General features: G+C 31.5%; 4 protein-coding genes across 7 annotated transcripts; 2 read left to right on the top strand and 2 right to left on the bottom strand.

Moving 5' to 3' along the window:
- Window positions 1-247: 247 nt before the first annotated feature.
- LOC106372128 (mitochondrial outer membrane protein porin 3) lies at window positions 248-2,033 on the bottom strand. The gene is made up of 6 exons (XM_013812266.3): window positions 1,848-2,033; window positions 1,532-1,599; window positions 1,285-1,395; window positions 1,114-1,200; window positions 810-1,018; window positions 248-733 (listed from the first exon to the last, which is right to left on the bottom strand). The coding sequence occupies exons 1-6, from the start codon at window positions 1,894-1,896 to the stop codon at window positions 427-429; spliced, it is 831 nt and encodes a 276-aa protein (XP_013667720.1). The 5' UTR covers window positions 1,897-2,033; the 3' UTR covers window positions 248-426.
- Window positions 2,034-2,163: 130 nt separating this feature from the next.
- LOC106433193 (auxin efflux carrier component 8-like) lies at window positions 2,164-6,252 on the bottom strand. The gene is made up of 6 exons (XM_048742303.1): window positions 4,171-6,252; window positions 3,904-4,078; window positions 3,498-3,583; window positions 2,919-3,076; window positions 2,760-2,836; window positions 2,164-2,685 (listed from the first exon to the last, which is right to left on the bottom strand). Exons 1-6 carry the CDS (start codon window positions 4,694-4,696, stop codon window positions 2,619-2,621), a joined length of 1,089 nt encoding a protein of 362 aa, XP_048598260.1. The 5' UTR covers window positions 4,697-6,252; the 3' UTR covers window positions 2,164-2,618.
- A 129-nt stretch (window positions 6,253-6,381) lies between these two features.
- LOC106370559 (probable pectate lyase 19) lies at window positions 6,382-8,608 on the top strand. Its single transcript, XM_022693519.2, has 4 exons — window positions 6,382-6,783; window positions 6,876-7,707; window positions 7,856-8,104; window positions 8,173-8,608. The coding sequence occupies exons 1-4, from the start codon at window positions 6,590-6,592 to the stop codon at window positions 8,395-8,397; spliced, it is 1,500 nt and encodes a 499-aa protein (XP_022549240.1). The 5' UTR covers window positions 6,382-6,589; the 3' UTR covers window positions 8,398-8,608.
- Window positions 8,609-13,304: 4,696 nt separating this feature from the next.
- LOC106370560 (plant cysteine oxidase 1-like) lies at window positions 13,305-15,720 on the top strand. Of its 4 annotated transcripts, none has more exons than XM_013810562.3 (5): window positions 13,305-13,750; window positions 13,827-13,954; window positions 14,044-14,173; window positions 15,020-15,241; window positions 15,336-15,720. In XM_013810562.3, the coding sequence occupies exons 1-5, from the start codon at window positions 13,441-13,443 to the stop codon at window positions 15,461-15,463; spliced, it is 918 nt and encodes a 305-aa protein (XP_013666016.1). In that variant the 5' UTR covers window positions 13,305-13,440; the 3' UTR covers window positions 15,464-15,720. The 4 variants fall into 4 exon arrangements, with proteins under 4 accessions (XP_013666016.1, XP_013666015.1, XP_013666018.1 ...); XM_013810561.3 differs by having other exon boundaries at window positions 15,014-15,241; XM_013810564.3 differs by having other exon boundaries at window positions 13,332-13,750; window positions 13,884-13,954; window positions 15,014-15,241.
- Window positions 15,721-17,671: the final 1,951 nt, after the last annotated feature.

Below are 17,671 nucleotides of genomic sequence, written 5' to 3'. Positions count from 1 at the left end.
ACAGTTGAGAAATAATAAATGCGAAGAATATTTTCTTAATAGATTCGAATATATTGAACTTGGACAGAGATGCCAGAGCATATGCAAAGAAAAACAAAAGTAATGGACTGAAACAAATTGAGACAAAATCAAATCTCAGGCGAGTAAAGAACCTCTCAGAAACTCCACTAAAGAACTCGAAAATCAAATCGAGTGGAACAGAGTTTTTTTTAGCAGATCACTAGAAAACAAAACTAGAGAGGCAATAAATCAAGAAAAGAGATTTTTTTATGGTTCATCTTCAAAGAAGATCCTTTCATAGTATTTTTTTTCTTCTTATTTTGTAGAAAAAGAAAACAAATGAACAATTTTAAAAAGAAAAAAAACCAGACAGAGAGATTAGCTCAAAAGATTAGAAGACATTGGAGTTGATCTTCTCTTCTCTTCTCAAGGCTTGAGAGCGAGAGCAAACCCAACCTTGGCACTCTTCTCGATCGCCTTAGAGTCAACCTCTCCAGAGATGGTGATGAACGACTTTGGACGCCACTCGTGTTGGATCAGCGCGTTGGCTATACCAGCGTTGTTCACGCGCGCCTTCACTGTGGTCAATGGGTCCAAAGCGTGCTGAGTACCCACGGTTATCGAGTTCACCTGGCTCTTCAAGTTGTGGCTCACCTCAGCTCCAACCACCGTGTTCTTCAACGGGTTGACAATGTGGTAGTACGATGCAGTCAATTTCTCACCTTTGTCATTCCTTAAAAAAAAACAATTCAAGAAAAGATTAAACCCCACAAAAGTAAAAATTGAATTATATAAGTGCAGACACTTACAAGGTAAGAGAAGCAATCAAATCATCCTTGGTGAAGCTCACACCGGTATTGAAATGCTTGAAGTTGCCAGATTCGGTGTCGAAGGAGACATCGGTACCAAGAGCCAAGACACTGGTTCCAATCACACCGGAGAAGTTGACAACGGGGTTAGCTGTCAATCCAACGCTGGTGCAGATACCTGCATGTGGGTGCATATACTGGAGCTCAACCTGAGAACAAACCACACAAAACAATTGTTTCTCAAACAGATTCATACATAACAAAACTATTTAATAAAACTATAAATGAAAGTTATTTAAATTACCTTGGCGGATTTTTGATCAGGCACCTTGGCGCTAACGATTGCCTTCAATCCAGGGGTAGCCTCATCATAGGTGAAAGTGGTCAGGATCTGAAATAAAAGCAGAAAGCAAACATGTCAAAGCAAAGCTCATATGATCTCTAAATACAAGATGGTGTTTAAGTAAATGCTTACAGAAGAATCAGAGGCAACTTTGATATCAGCAGTGAAGTTCTTATTCTTGATTTGGGTAACTACATCACCCAGAAACAAATCTCCCTTGTTTGTTCCACTTGTAGTGATTGCCTACAAAAAAAAAATCATCACAAACACAGATAAAGTCTCTGACTTTTAATAAGAAAGCACTAATCATCACATAAAGCTCAAAGCTTTATTCCGACAGCGATGATTAACAGACAGAATAAAGACAAGAATGACTTACAACACCGGTTGAAGAGTAAGTGGTGATACTGAGCTTCTGGTCTCCTTGGTAGTCCTTGTACAAAAGATCTACAATACAATCCAAAGGCAACAAATTCAAAAACTCATCCTACAATCGAAACACTATATATAGATCCGTTGACATTTTCCAGATCCGCCAAGAAAACTCAAAAACAGCTAAAACAACGAGTGACTTATTCACAATCATACACAAAAAAACAAAAAAACATATACGATTAAATCTAAGGAGAAACGAAACAGTAGCAGCTAAGGATGCACACAGAACTTTAAAACATGATTGTTATTCTTCATCATACCTCTGGCCTTTTTGCCGATCTCGGTGTAGAGTCCTGGACCTTTACCCATGATTGTTTCTTGAAGAAGTTGTGATGGAAGAAGACGAGAGAAGCAGAGAAGTAATGGCTTTTCTTTTTTTTCTGGTTAAAATGAGGAAGAAAAAAAACCTATATATCTCTTTTTTTTTCCTCTTTATCAAGCAAAAATATCTCCGCCGTTGGATCTATACTACTTGAGTCGGTTTCCCTTTTTTACAACCGTTGATTAGTTTATTCTCCACGCACCAAGTAATTTTTTTTCATTTATCTCCTCGTCCATTCTTTATTTTATTTTTATTTTGGCCTTTTCCATTTTCATTGCGTGGCACACAGGCCGGCTTCTCTTATATATTTTTTACTTCTTCCCCAAAGTTCTCTTTGTTTAAATCATTTTTTTTACTCGTTCTATATATTTAGATTTTAGTAATCTTTCATTGCATCACCATCTGATTTGTTATTGAATTTTGTTTAGATGCTTTTAGTGTTACTTTAAATGATGTTCTTATTGATTTACATCATTTACTTCTCTATTAGCTTACGGAAATTATATTTGGCAAATTAAGATTTAATATCATCAGAAACTGATTGAAAATACATAGAGAATGATTGGACATTAGCTTTATCAATCAGTATCTTAAAATCCCATGCCTAGAATGTGATATAAACCCTACAAAATACAAGCTCTTAAAACAAAACAAACAAAAAAAAAGCAATAATAAAACTTTAAATATTAATGACATATACATGTCGTATTCATAGGTCCAATACAAAATAATATGCCAAAGTTATTGGTAAGGAAATTATCATTCCAAATATCACCCTGAAAAAAAATACAAAATAATTAAAACCACACAATGAAATTTTGAAAAAAGAGAGAAATGACAATATATTTACCCCGTACTAGCGATTTCCGGATTAACATTATACTCTTTTGCGAAAACAAATGGCACAATCCCTTGTGGCAATGCAGCCTACAACAACATAAATCAGAAGAAACTGATTATTGTTTTGATAAAACACTTATTAATGGATTGCAAATTTCAAGTTGTTTACCTGTAAAACTGTGACTCTGAAAAGAGTACTTCGTAACCTGATGCTAAATGCAGAAGCAACCATAAGAGCTGGTCCTATTACAAACTTGAGGACCATTGTTATGATCGCCATTTTTGTTCCACATGCTATGATACTACTTTGTGATGCCATGAAAAGACCTGTTTTATCAAAGCATTGATAACAAGATCCAAAGCCATGTAATATGGTTTTTATAAAGTAATTTGTATAAACAAATGTGTTAAAATATCAATGTAAAGTAACTTTGAGAGTTGCCACTTCTTTTCCATTTAATTATATCAATCAAAGAACTTTTGACCTTGGTGTTCCTAAATTAATTAATCTTTTGATTTATACTTTCCTTACACTAAATAAAGCTCCAGTGAGCTATATACATTTGTTATCTATCTTATATATATATATATATATATATATATATATATGTTTGCTTAATATTAGCCTAACAAAAAAAAAATCTTATGAGTTGAATCTATACTTGTTTTGAAACTTCCAGTATGTTTCATATTTTATTTTGAGTTGGTTCATTGTGAAACTATTATATAGAATATATGGAGTGATTACCTAAGCTGAACATGGCCATTCCTAAGCCTCCATCAGATATCATATGTACTGATTTACCGATCATCTCAGGCAATTTCCATCCCAATCTATAGGAAAACAAGAAATAATGAGACACATTTTATGTTATAAACTATAATAAATAACAAATCTGAATAGGTGGAATATCATTAGACTATCCCACTTAGATATTTTTTCTTTTAAAGTTGAATTTGTACATTAAAAAATTAATGAAACAGAAAGCCGAAAGTAGAAGAAGCATTACTAAATCTATAGGTTCTGTTCGCTTTTCTTTTTTAAAAAGAGAAAAATAAACCTTTACATGTGTAAGTTGATTTATCAATTCATTTTCAAAACAAACTGATTATGCTGATTGAATTTTAAGATATATAAGATGAAACTGTTTCACCTGAAATGTAAAGTAGCCCAAACTAATCCAAACAACGCTGCGTATGTATTAGGATTGATTATAAGCTTTTGCCAAGCCTTCAATAGAATCTTCCCAGTTCCAGGAGATCTTGTTCTCACTATTGCTACTTCTTCTTTTGGCTCTTGCTCTATATCAGCTTCTTCATTGTCATTGCCTTGTTTTACAAGAAACACATCTTTGATTAGGATAAATGCTAAAGGAATTTTTTTACTGAAAAGGTGAAAAATATATAAATATATTAGCTACCTCTGTGTTCTATGGAAGCTCCAGAAGATGTTATCTTCCTCGCGGCATTAATCTCGAATAAGAAGAGCAAGATGTTGTACCAAATCAAGCTCTGCAAGACAACAATCTGCACCAAGATGTTCACAGCTGCATCTCCATCGATGGCACTTAAGATTGGGATTCCAAGAATGAGAGTGTTTGGCAACACGGATACAGATAATCCGGTTATGATCCAACCCAACTTTCCTCCTCTTCCTCCTGTTGGATGCCAGAATCTTAAAACCACGGCTAATACAACAAAGGCGAAGATTTTCTGGAGAATGTCTGAGAGAATGAGTCTAGGGCTCATTTTAAAAGGGTTGTTTTGGGAGATTACTTGGAAAGAAAGCAAAGGGACCGAGAATTTAGCGACGAATTTGTTGATGCCTGCGCATTGTTCGAGAGAGAAGATATTTAGATGTTTTGCAGAGAGGTAACCTAGGATCATTGCAACATAGAGAGGAACCGTTGCTGAAAAAACATGGTAGACATCAAGCCAAGAGATCATCTTTTCCCTATATATTAAACAATTGGGGTTTATTGTCTGAAACTATTTAATTTCATACAATAAAAACCCAAAGAAAAAAACAATGAAAGATCTGAAAGAAAATAGAAGGCACAGTTTTCTTTCAATTATAATGGGAAAAAATCTGTTTGATCTTGTGGTATATATATATATTGGTAAAGTCGATGGCTTTTTTCTTTCTTTTGTTCAAATGTTAAACTCTTGAATTTCAAGCTGTTTGATTCCACAATGGAATTTTTGTTTTAAGGGGAAAAATGATGAGGAAGTTAAAGCCTGGGTTTGTAGAAATTCTGCACTTAAATTTATTTTCTTGTTATTGTTACAAAACAGCTTGGCCAATTCTTGTGGAGATGGGTTTAGCATACAATAACCAATCATTTTCTTTAATTTTTTGCCATTTTCTTCTCACCAAATATATATTACTAAAGGAGGAAAAACAACAAAAGAGAAAGAGAAGGCTGTTTAATTTGTCTTTTGCATGAACAAAGAAGAGCTAAATATGCTCCAACAGAACTTTAATTCTATAGCCTTTGATTTTTTCTTGCATAAGATACTTAAATTAAATTGAAAATAACAATAATGTCTCTTTTATGCATATATAATGGGTAGCCTACTGTATAACGTATGACCATATCAGGTCAAAAAGGATACACAGTACAAGGTATAATACACATGGAGTGTACATAATACTTAGCCGATATTCTTCCAACTAAGATCATAGGCTTATGATGAAAATAAAAACAAAAAGAATAAAGAAGTGAATTGGGAGGGAAGTAATCATCAAGCATAATATTTGTTTGTTTCCAAATATGTTTTGAAAATTGAGAAATAAGCATTTTCCATTTATAAATATACGTAGAACATTGTGTCTTTTTTTTTTTGCTAAAAATAGAGAACTGTCTGTCTTTTAAGTTTGCTTCTAACAAGAAGGAAGAAAATGCTTACCATTTTAGATTGAACTGAGAAACTTTGGAACAATTGAAAGCTGAATTTGTCTGTGAAAACGAATCAAAGCCTCATGGAGTTCTTTTAAAAAAATGTTAACTACAATGTGTTAATATGGAAAATATTAGCAACATAATTAACTCCAAATCAAATTTTATTATTTTCATTTGGTAGAAATTTAACAGTTGTATAAGTATTTACTTTAAGTTATTTTCTTAAATTTATCAAAAATTCTTAAATTATAGTCAAACTGAGGCTTTCTGAAAAAAAATTTGGTACCAATAGAGGATATATATAGTTGTACCCATCAACAACTTAATTTTAACCATATTTAAGCTTCATACCCAATGAAAGATACACTTCTTAGTTCTTTTTATTATTATCTTTTGAAGTGAAAGACTAATATTAATAAATACAAAAGCAATGACCTTTATGAACAAAGAAAACATAACATGTAGTCATAACCTTTTAAACTGAACTAATAGATCAATAAATGTAAAGCATATCCCAGAACATGTTATCATTAAAAACTTATAAATAATCCTATTTTTACCCCAGATGAAAAACAAAGAAAATAAATTGGGAGCTAAAAATAATAATTTTAAAAATAAAAACATAGAAATTGTCCACAGATAAAGAATGACGGCCCTCCATCCTTAGCGGTAACTTCCTAAAATTGGAGATTGCTTCTTAATCAAGTTTATTTAAACACCAATCATTCACGTTTCTGAAAATTCGCAGTACGTTTCATCATCGTAAGGCTTTAGGCTCTCAAAAGAAAAATAAAACAGAAAACGACCTAAAGCCATGTTGAAAGCTTAGTAATTTTTCATTTAAATCTTATCCCCTTAAGAAAACAAGGGAAAAATATTTATATTTTCATATAAAAACTGTTTTGTTTTTCTTTAGATCAAACGTAATTTTTAAAAGATGGAGATGGCTAGGTTGTTAAAGTTGATGTGTGTGTTCTGTATTGCTGGTCTGATTCCGACCATAAAAGCCAACATTTCGGAGTTGGACGAGTATTGGTCACAACGAGCCGACGAAGCCCGAGAGTTCACTCTTCAAGCTTATCATTCTGATCCTTACGAAATCGTGGATCACTTTCATGAACGTCACTACGAGTAAGTCAAGTCTATATTTATAACTTTGAACCAATAAAATTACTAATGTTTGATTTTGTTTTGGTTTGGTGTATATATATATTTGTATACAGCAACTCTACTGATGATACCACGACAGAGGAACATAGTAGCAACTCTACTGATGTTACCGCTACAGAGGAAGATAACAGCAACTCTACTGATGTTACCGCGACAGAGGAAGATAGCAGCACAAAGCCTGAAGAGGAGGGAACTGAGGTCATTGAAATGGTCGGAAACTCGAAGAACAGCACTAGAAGAAGCTTAAAAGGTAAAGGCAAAGGAAAATGGAGCAAGCTTAAGGGACCGTGTACAGCAAGTAACCCGATTGATAAATGCTGGCGTTGCCGTTCGAATTGGGCTAACCGTCGTAAGAAGCTTGCAAAATGTGTCCGCGGGTTCGGCCACGGGACGACCGGTGGGAAACGTGGACGTATCTACGTGGTTACAAGCAACCTCGACGAGGACATGGTGAACCCTATACCAGGGACATTGCGTCACGCCGTGATTCAAAAGGAACCTCTCTGGATCATTTTCAAGAACGACATGAGCATTCGTTTAAGTCAAGAGCTTTTGGTTAATAGCGACAAGACGATCGATGCACGTGGAGCTGATGTCCATATCGCACATGGCGCAGGGATAACGATGCAGTTTGTGAGAAATGTTATTATCCATGGACTGCACATTCACCACATTTCCGAGAGTAACGGTGGTATGATCCGAGACTCGGTAGACCATTTTGGAATGAGGACTAGAGCCGATGGTGACGGTCTATCTATATACGGCTCGTCTAACATATGGATTGACCATGTTTCGATGTCGAAATGTCAAGATGGACTCATTGATGCCATTGTTGGATCCACTGCCATTACAATCTCCAACTCTCACTTCACTCACCACAACGACGTGAGTTCATTACCCATATAACCTAGATTCTTTTTTTAACACTAGTCAAATCGTCTTTACATCATGCAAAATATGCGACATAACCTAGATTCTAACGTTACATTTATTATGAACAATAGCTACTAGAATACAAATGTTGTTTGTGTAGGTGATGTTGCTTGGTGCGCAAAACAATATGAATGAAGCGGACCAGAAGATGCAAGTCACAGTGGCTTATAACCATTTTGGTAAAGGGCTTGTACAGAGGATGCCAAGGATCCGATGGGGATTTGTTCACGTTGTGAACAATGACTACACTCATTGGGAGCTTTACGCTATCGGAGGTAGTCAAGGGCCGACTATTCTCAGCCACGGAAACCGATTCATAGCTCCTCCACACTTACCTTATTACAAAGAGGTAACTGAAAAGCCAGCAAAAAAAGGGTAACAATGCATGTAAACTAATGAAAAAAATAATTAACGTAGGTGACAAAGAGGGATTATGCTTCGGAAGACGAGTGGAAACACTGGACATGGAGATCTGAGAAAGATATATTCATGAACGGAGCTTTTTTCAGACAATCTGGGGATCCTCATTACAAAAGTGCTCACACGAGAAAACAAATGATTAAACCTAAAAATGGATATGCTGTTTCTAAGCTGACCAAATACGCAGGAGCACTTGATTGCAGAGTCGGTAGACGCTGTTAGAACATCTCCTTTTTATTACTTCATTGTCTTAATTAAAGACAATTTTTTCACCATTTTGATTTTTTGATTCTATCTAGATCAGGATATTACAGAATTAAGGGGTGAAAATTAAAAGCGTTTTAATTTGTATATGTATTTTTGTGTTAAGACTTAAGAACAAACACAGCAACAAGAGTTATTAAAGCGTAAGTGAAATAGCTCATTCTTGTACTTTTGTGATGACTTCTCTTGTATTTCAGCAAATTCATACTGGGTGACATTTCGATTAATATTTAAAATTTGATTATAAAGTAACATAGATTTAACTATGCTAAACACGCAAAATGTACTATTCCAAAAAAAAAATTGTTAGAAAAGTTCTAACGCGGATATGAGTCTATTGTAAAAAATATATCCCGAATTAATATAACTTACTAAAATGCGTTACCTCTTCAAAAAATTTAAATTTTTGGTATGTGCAATCAGCTATAGTCATTTTTTTTGTTGTCTCTAAACGTGTTTAAAGGGGATGGATGGCGATGATATTAAAGAAATCTAAATACCTAAATACACATTTTTGTCGGCTACTTAAATACACATATATAATCCCTTATATATTAATTGAGGAACATTTGAAAAGATGTAACCTCAATTTTGTATTAATTAAAAGAGGCCCCAATGCATAGGTGGCACTCAATTAGGTAGTCAATTATATTCAATTGAAAAATAAGTAGGTCCACATTCGATTTTTATATGTTGTTAGATACATAAGTTGGTCAAACTATATGATATAATGATATGATATGATATTTTCTTTCCTTAAATAAAACCTACGGAATTACCATAAATGACTAATATATATATGACAATTAATGAGTTTAATAATAAAGATTTGATAACAATGTATATCTCCTCCATCATTTTTTATTTAATTTTATATTATTAAAATAAATTAAACAATCAAATTAGCTATAAAAATAAAATTTAGATTTTTTCGTATATGTTATATTTTGAATTTTTAAAAACGACAATAAATGACTAAAACTATTAAAATTATTATGTTAAAAATTAATGATCAATGGTTTAACATTTTTATTATAAGAAGATACACATGATTTTAAAACCATATGAGTAAAAAATATCATTTAATAATAAAATAAATATATATATATATATATATTAAACACTATATACCATAAGATTACATAAATATTTTAATATTAAAACTTTCAATGAATTTTCAAGAACATTTATAAATTATAAATTTATTAAAAATTTCAGATTGAAAATTTTGTTATCGATGATTTAAATATTTTGTTATAAAACGATATGAACGATCATAGAACCGTATGATTATAAATTCTTATTTAATAAATAACTATACAAAATATACTATTCCTAGAAAAATAGGTTAGTTCATCTTAACTTATATTACACTTTTTATTAAACTAACTATCGAATTGATAAATAACGTACCAAAAAATGTTTTGCACTTTCCTTAAATAAAAGCTACGAAATTACCTAATATGATTAACGTATATGTGAAAATTAATTATAATGAATAATAAATATTTGATAACAATTTTTGTATCTTAGTTCTTTTTTTAATTTTATATTATTAAAATATATTTAAAAATCACATTAAATATATAATATAAATAATTATAATTTTTCTTATATGTTATATTTTGAATTTTTCAAAACGTCTATAAATTATTAGAAATTTGAAGATCCCCACTCTGAAAATTTTGTGATCAATAGATTATTTTTTTTGTCATAATAAGTTACAAATGATCATAAAATTGTATTAATATGAACTTTTATTTAATATTATAAGAATATACACATTATTTTAAAACCATATGAGTAAAAAATATCATTTAATAATAAAACATATATACTTATATATATATATATATATATATAGATTATACTATATACCATAAGATTACATAAATATTTTAATATTAAAACTTTCAATGAATTTTCAAAAACATTTATAAATTATAAACTTATTAAAGATTTCACATTGAAAATTTTGTTATCGATGATTTAAATATTCAGTTATAAAATGATATGAATGATCATAGAACTGTATGATTATAAATTCTCATTTAATAAATGACTATATAAAATATACTATTCTTAGAAAAATAGGTTGGTCCATCTTGACTTACATTATATTTTTTATTAAACTAACTATCGAATTGATAAATAATCTACCAAAAATTTTTTTGCACTTTCCTTAATTAGAAGCTACGAAATTACCTAATATGATTAACGTATATATGAAAATTAATTATTATGAATAATAAATATTTGATAACAATTTTGGTATCTTAGTTCTTTTTTTTTAATTTTATATTATTGAAAGATATTAAAAAATCACATTAAATATATAATAAAAACATTTATATTTTTTTTATATGTTATATTTGAATTTTTCAAAACGTCTATATATTATTAGAAATTTGAATATTCTCACTCTGAAAATTTTGTGATCAATAGATTATTTTTTTGTTATAATAAGTTACAAATGATCATAAAATATAACGCATATGAATTTTTATTTAATAAATATTCAAACTAAATAATATATATATATATATATATATATATATATATATAAATACTAATGATTTAAAGCAACAAGATTGGCTGATCAATTTAGTCGTCCAGTTGAAATCTTTCAAAAGTATGTGAAAGACTAAAGTCAAAGTAAATATAGATTTAGAATAGTAGTTATATTTTACTAACCAAATACCGAAAAAACCGAACCGAACGAAACCAACCCGATATCCGGGTTGAACACCCGTAATCCAAATGAAGCCAAACTATTGTTTCATTCTCCAAAATATAATAAAAATAATAACTTAATCCCGCGCAAGGCGCGGATCTTATCCTAGTATATTATATATACACGGCTACTAGCTTGATCTGTTTTTTTTGGTTTAACAATACCTGTTTCGCAAATTAATAAGTTTGAACATAGTTAGGAATTAGGATTAAATAATTAACTAATTCCGATTTGGAAACAAATACTAGTTTTTTTAATCAAAAGCAACAAATACTACTTATGAATTAGAATTAAATAGTCAACTTATTCCGATATGGCGACAAATACCGGGTTGTTATGGGCTTCAATCTTTATTGTCTTTTATTTTAATTGAATTCAATCTTAATTGTCAGAAACTAGAAAATTTTAAATATAAATGATAATGTATATTGGCTAATAATATATTGACAAAGATATGATGTGATGCTAAAAATAGCCAATATATCATATGAAACAGAAGTGTATAATATTAATAATAACAAAAAAACAAAGATTCCTAGTACTCACTACTTGCAATGCATACTCGTAAAAAGAAATATTTGAGGGGCAACCCCGACATTTCCTTAAAGTAAACACATACCAATGCTTTCAATTAAAGCAACTATACGATTTGGAAAAAGGTTCAAACTTGATACTTTTTTTTTGTTCAACGGTTCAAACTTAATACTATATATGGTTTTTACAGGGATCCCGGGTATATTTTTTGTCCACAGTTTCATTTCATATCCAATTAAAAATAGCGTACTTGAAGCTTGCTTATATACCACACCGATGTCGCAAGTGAAAAATAGTCATTTTTACAAGAATTAATTTATAAAATTGAATGTCCGGTTTACAATAACCGAGTTTATACCAAAGAAACAGAGGAAGCAAGTAGCAAGTAATATAGTTTCATTTTTTTTATGTGTGTTTATTTCCATATTTGCCCCTTTGCGAAGACCGAAACGGATAAAAAAAGAAAAGAATCCGCTGTTAAAAAATATAAGGGGGGGTTAGTGGGAAGTTGATTCACACTGATTTCAAAAATCAATAGAATTTTAATTCTGTAAGGATTTTTATTGATTCTAAGAATATGTCTTCCCATATTTGTAGAATCCATATATTCTTTTGGCTTGATTGGTGATGATTTATTGGGATTTATGTTAACTTTTTCTACTAATATTTATCTAATTTCCATATAATATATGCAAATATGGTATGTTGAATTCTATATAATGAAAAAGAACGTTCATAATTGTTCTTTGCTTTTTGTCCATCGTAGAGAGCAGAATTGGTTTTAGCTTGTGCTGGATTACATAACTTTCTACGGAAGCATTGTCGGTCTGATGCTTTTCCAGAGGAAGTGAACACTCCAAACAATGACCAAGCAAACTTTGAAGAAGTTATACATGTGGGTGCTCTCGAATCTCAACAAAGAGAATATGCTAACAACTGGAGAGACTCAATAGCTTTAAGTATGTGGAATGACGCTGTAGAAGCTGGAAGTCAGCGTTAATGGTTACTTCTACGTTTCTCAATGATTTATAACTTATTTTTTCATTTGTGATGGTGTTATTTTCTGGATTTATCATTTTAGAGAAACAAGTCACATTAAAATGATATGATTGAGTTATAAATAAAACGTGGTTGAGGTTTGTTGGTATGATTGTTTATTCATGCCACGTTTTGGTCATTGAGAAACAGGATTGTTATTCAATAGGAAAAACAAAACGTGGTGGTGCCTCACATATAAACAATCACGTATGATAAAAGAGATATTGATTTTGTCATCTCAACTTTAAGAATACATGAGTTAACTATAGTATTTTGAAAGTTATGAGTAATGAGTTAAAATGTAATGAATCTTTGTTCCAATAACACCATAATTTAATAGAATTAACAAATCAGAAAATACTCAACTTTTTGAATAACAAAAGATTTATATGGAATTTTAAAATCACCAAAGCAATAACACAAGACTTTTTAGGAATCTAAGAATCATGTTACCAATAACAATAGAATCTTTAAATTCTTCAACTCCTTAAAATTCCATCTCCCACTAACCCCCCCTAAGACAGCCCATAGGAAAATGGCCCCTGGTTTTGTGTAACGATAATGGTATCTCTTCTCTTTGGTCCCCTGTTTTATATCTCATTCTGTCTTTTCAATCCATTTCATGATATAGGTTCTGAGTTTGATCCCGTGACAAAGTCTCTGTCTTTTGTTGGTTGGTGGGTTTTTTGAGGTTCATGGGGTTTGAAATGAAACAAGAGAAAGACGTTTTGGGACTGATCCCGAGTAAGAATCAAGGTAAGGCTAGCAGCTCTAACCCTAGTTCTGTTAAGTCTCCTCATAATAAAAACAAGAAGAAGAAGAAGAATAACAATAATAATAAGAAGAAGATGGTGATGGCATGGCGCCCGAAGAAGACAGATTCTCCGGCGGAAGAGATAACTGCGGTTCGGCGACTGTTGCTTACTTGTAAGGAAGTGTTCTCCAACGGCGGTCCTGGAGTTGTTCCGTCTGAAGATAAAATCCAACAGCTACGAGGAGTTCTTGGTATTAACTTCTTGATTCAAATTTCTTGTTCTTGGTTTTCCATAAAAGTTTAAATTTTTGATAATATAAAATATAGACAATATGAAACCAGAGGATGTCGGATTAGCTCTGACCATGCCGTTTTTCCGACCAGTCCCCGGACCGAGAAATGGGTCTTCACCACGGATAACGTACCTGCCTCTACACGAGTGTGAACAATTTTCGGTAACTTCACTAAATACACACTCTCTCTCTCTCACTTGTGTTGTCTCTTGCTTGTGATATAAGTAACCATGGTTAGGGTTTTACCGCAGATTGCGATTTTCTGTTTGCCGCCTTCTGGTGTCATTCCTCTTCATAACCATCCAGGGATGACAGTTTTTAGCAAGCTTCTCTTTGGTACAATGCACATCAAGTCGTATGATTGGGTGGTTGATGCTCCATGTAAGCTTACTTGCATTTCAAGAAAAATCATAAGCTATAAAACCTTTTGGTTTATTATTATCTTACAATAAGTCTTTGGTAGGTTCTTAGATATTCTAACGTAGCCACTTTTAACTATTTATCTCAAAGATATAATCCCAGTTTAGTAAAAGATTATAGGCAAGAATTAGAGCAATACTGATAATGGAGGTGTTCAACTTTTTATGCGTTTTCAACTCAAAAGTAAAAACCAACTGTCAATTTCATGTACTTAAAAGTTATTATAGATCTTATGTCAGTGCTGATGTATGCTGATTCGTATGGCTGATCTCACTTTAGGACCGACCACATACTCTATGTACGTCAGATCTTCCTACTTGTGTGGTGTGTCAACAATTTGGGATTGGTCCCTAAGGAAATAAGATTCTATGTCCCTCTGGTGATATAATTGAGTGTCGGAATGTACCCTATTCTATAGTTGCTGAATGATATACAGTTTGCTTTTTCCATTTTCACGTTTTTAATTATTAGAACACATATTCATTGGTTTCACTTTTTAAAGTAATTCGGTTATATAATACTATAAAAGTCTTGAAGTTATGCATAGATTAAACGTTGTTAATTTACTTGGGATAAGCTTTTTACTCTTTTTACTCTATTTAGTTAATGTCTTTTTTCTGAATGTGATAATTAGAGTATTCCGATAGCTACTATTCATATGATATACAAGTTAGTTTTTGTCGTCCATATAATATTATTTTGTTTACCAAATTCTGCAATGTTACCCATCAAAGCATCAATAATCTATGATCTATACCTTATCATAATGTAAACTGAAAATCACTTTTTATTTTATCTCAGTCGCAGTGAGAGATCCGAAAACGCGGCTGGCAAAATTGAAGATGGACTCAACGTTAACCGCACCATGCAACGCCTCCATCTTGTACCCCGAAGATGGCGGTAACATGCATCGGTTCACAGCGGAAACAGCGTGTGCGGTTCTAGATGTGCTTGGCCCTCCTTACTGCAATCCAGAAGGCAGGCATTGCACTTATTTCCTAGAATTCCCTTTGGATAAGTTCTCATCAGGTCAGCTTATTATACTTAATGAAACAACAGCCTTAACTAGTTGCAGGTAATTGGGCTAGATAGATAAAAAAGATTTATATGTGATGGCTTTCAGAGGAAGACGACGTTTTGAGAGGTCAAGTGGAGAGAGAATGTCATGCCTGGCTGCAAGAGAGAGATGATAATCCAGACGATCTTAACGTAGTTGGAGCGTTATACGGAGGTCCAAAGGTTGAGGACTGAGGGGTTTTTATCCATTGCATTTCGAATTGTTTTTTTTTTCCTTTTAAATTTCGGCTTCTTAGTTTAAATTCTTCTTTGTACATAAAGGAAAGGAAAGGTAAACATGAAAAAGAAAAGATCATCACTGTTTTAGCTTAAATCTTCGGTCTCTGTTCAAGTTTTTTTTCTTTCTGATAGTAACCAAAATAAAATAGACTTGATCTGAATCAGCTTTTAGGATATTATGATAATGTTTGGATTTTGTTTTTTACTTTAAATTTTCATTGTTTTTTTCTTCTTCTTTTTGATTCATTTGGATCTGATCTCGATATATTTTAAGATAGAAAAACCGATATAAAATCATCTAAACCTAAAAAGTAAAAACAATATGTTATGCAAATTGAATGAAATGAATATAAACGAGTTGAATAAAGATAGTGAGAGATTTTTTTTTGTTCCAGTGGTTCCTCTCCTATAAAGAATGACTAGACGAATCATTACCTGGTTTACTGATTTTTCAACAAATACAATATATCTGTAAATGGCGTAATTTTTTTTTGCTGAAGCCAACGAGAACCACTGTAATTTATTTCTGTACACAGTCAACTATTTGCAATTTTGCAACATAGACCAATTTCCAAACTGCTGCAAAAAAACAAAACTGAAAATAATTCAAACGTTCCATTGTTTTATTAGGTTTGGAATGTTGCCCTAGTAAAGACAAGTACTTGTTAAAAAAAAAACAAGTACTTAGTACTTCGATATATTCCATAAGATGCTCTAGCAACTTGAAATGTATAAAGAATTGAGTTTCACCCGGCCGACATCTCAATTTCCACGGAGAAGAATAAGCAGTGATACGTACTACTAGCTGTACATGTACTCCTTCAACTTACTCCTATTAATTAATATTTTCTACGAGAACGAAAAATGATTAAATCTGAATTCATATATCTTGGATAATGCATAGAGATGGGAGCATTAACCCAAAATAAACTAATCATTCAGTGGGTGACCGATCTCAAACCATTGACCTAAATTTCAATAGAGAATCTCCAAGTTGTCTCTAAACTTCTTTCTTCGATTGTTTAATTATTTTCATTGTCTAAATCCACATGTACTCCTTCAACTTATTAATCAATATTTTCTGCGAGAACGAAAAATGATTAAATCTGAATTCATATATCCTGGATAATGCATAGAGATGGAAGGCCTTAACCCCAAATAAACTAAACATTCATTGGGTGACCAATCTCAAACCATTGACCTAAATTTCAATAGAGAATCTCCAAGTTGTCTCTTAACTTCTTTCTTCGATTGTTTTATTTCAATGTCTAAATCCAAACCATTGACCTTAGGTCAGTAGTTGTAAAATCTATGCGCGAGTTGATGGCACAAATATTATTTATTAGAGTTGTATTTCTTGTTGAAGACCATCATCATATATATACGAACTCTTTGCTAGCATTTTTTTTTTGATAACCGTGGAGATCCGGCGACCGAGGTCAACCGACTAGTCCCACTAGACCAACGGCACTCCACGTATTCTTGCGATTCCACGGAACTCTTTGCTAGCATATTAAAACATTTTATACTAACAAAGGATATTATCAAGCTGATGTATTAGCATTTTCCAAGAAATTAGGGTTTATCATATTTAAAAGTTAAAACTCCTTGTAGAACTGTGAATATTGGTTTTTTCCAGTTATATTTTGTGTTATATAGATTGTTACTTTATTTGTTATTAATAGTTTTAAATTATAAGGAGATTTTAACCAAATTACTCATATATTCTTCAAGTTTAGAATCAGAGCATAAAATATGTTGTCTCTTACCTCTTAAGTAATTCTCAATCAAACCATCTCTAACTTTCTCTGGTGTTATAATTGAACTAACAATAATTAATTATTATTACTTTAGTTATTCAACATATTTAAATAACTAGCTGTTTTCCTACACTATGTGCAGTAACAAAAATTTTAAATTTAAATTATATAAAATAAAAATAATTATTATTTTGTATTTTGTTATTTTTATAGAAATTTAATTTAATTGAACAAAAAATTATTTTGCTTATTTTAAATTATATTTAAGAAAAGATATGTATATATTTAAAATTATAATGTTAGATAGATTTATCATCTATTTATTTTGGATAAAATATTAAATCAGTTTATATATAATTAACGAAAAAACTGACATAAAAATAAAAGTTGTATAATTATCAAA

This window comes from Brassica napus, chromosome A10 (assembly GCF_020379485.1).
Source record: "Brassica napus cultivar Da-Ae chromosome A10, Da-Ae, whole genome shotgun sequence".
Lineage (NCBI taxonomy): Eukaryota > Viridiplantae > Streptophyta > Magnoliopsida > Brassicales > Brassicaceae > Brassica > Brassica napus.
This window is presented reverse-complemented; position numbering and strand designations above follow the sequence as displayed.

Excerpts from the sequence above, each read along its gene's own strand:
- LOC106370560 (XM_013810561.3), top strand. The coding sequence starts at position 13,441 with ATGGGGTTTGAAATGAAACAAGAGAAAGACGTTTTGGGACTGATCCCG. Across the intron at positions 13,955-14,043 it reads ACGAGTGTGAACAATTTTCG|ATTGCGATTTTCTGTTTGCC; the intron begins GTAACTTCACTA and ends GTTTTACCGCAG. Across the intron at positions 15,242-15,335 it reads TTTGGATAAGTTCTCATCAG|AGGAAGACGACGTTTTGAGA; the intron begins GTCAGCTTATTA and ends GATGGCTTTCAG.
- LOC106433193 (XM_048742303.1), bottom strand. The coding sequence starts at position 4,696 with ATGATCTCTTGGCTTGATGTCTACCATGTTTTTTCAGCAACGGTTCCT. Across the intron at positions 3,584-3,903 it reads TGGGCTACTTTACATTTCAG|ATTGGGATGGAAATTGCCTG; the intron begins GTGAAACAGTTT and ends GTTTTCCTATAG. Across the intron at positions 2,837-2,918 it reads TCAGAGTCACAGTTTTACAG|GCTGCATTGCCACAAGGGAT; the intron begins GTAAACAACTTG and ends ATGTTGTTGTAG.
- LOC106370559 (XM_022693519.2), top strand. The coding sequence starts at position 6,590 with ATGGAGATGGCTAGGTTGTTAAAGTTGATGTGTGTGTTCTGTATTGCT. Across the intron at positions 6,784-6,875 it reads TTTCATGAACGTCACTACGA|CAACTCTACTGATGATACCA; the intron begins GTAAGTCAAGTC and ends ATTTGTATACAG. Across the intron at positions 8,105-8,172 it reads ACTTACCTTATTACAAAGAG|GTGACAAAGAGGGATTATGC; the intron begins GTAACTGAAAAG and ends TAATTAACGTAG.
- LOC106372128 (XM_013812266.3), bottom strand. The coding sequence starts at position 1,896 with ATGGGTAAAGGTCCAGGACTCTACACCGAGATCGGCAAAAAGGCCAGA. Across the intron at positions 1,396-1,531 it reads CTTACTCTTCAACCGGTGTT|GCAATCACTACAAGTGGAAC; the intron begins GTAAGTCATTCT and ends TTTTTTTTGTAG. Across the intron at positions 1,019-1,113 it reads CTGATCAAAAATCCGCCAAG|GTTGAGCTCCAGTATATGCA; the intron begins GTAATTTAAATA and ends GTTTGTTCTCAG.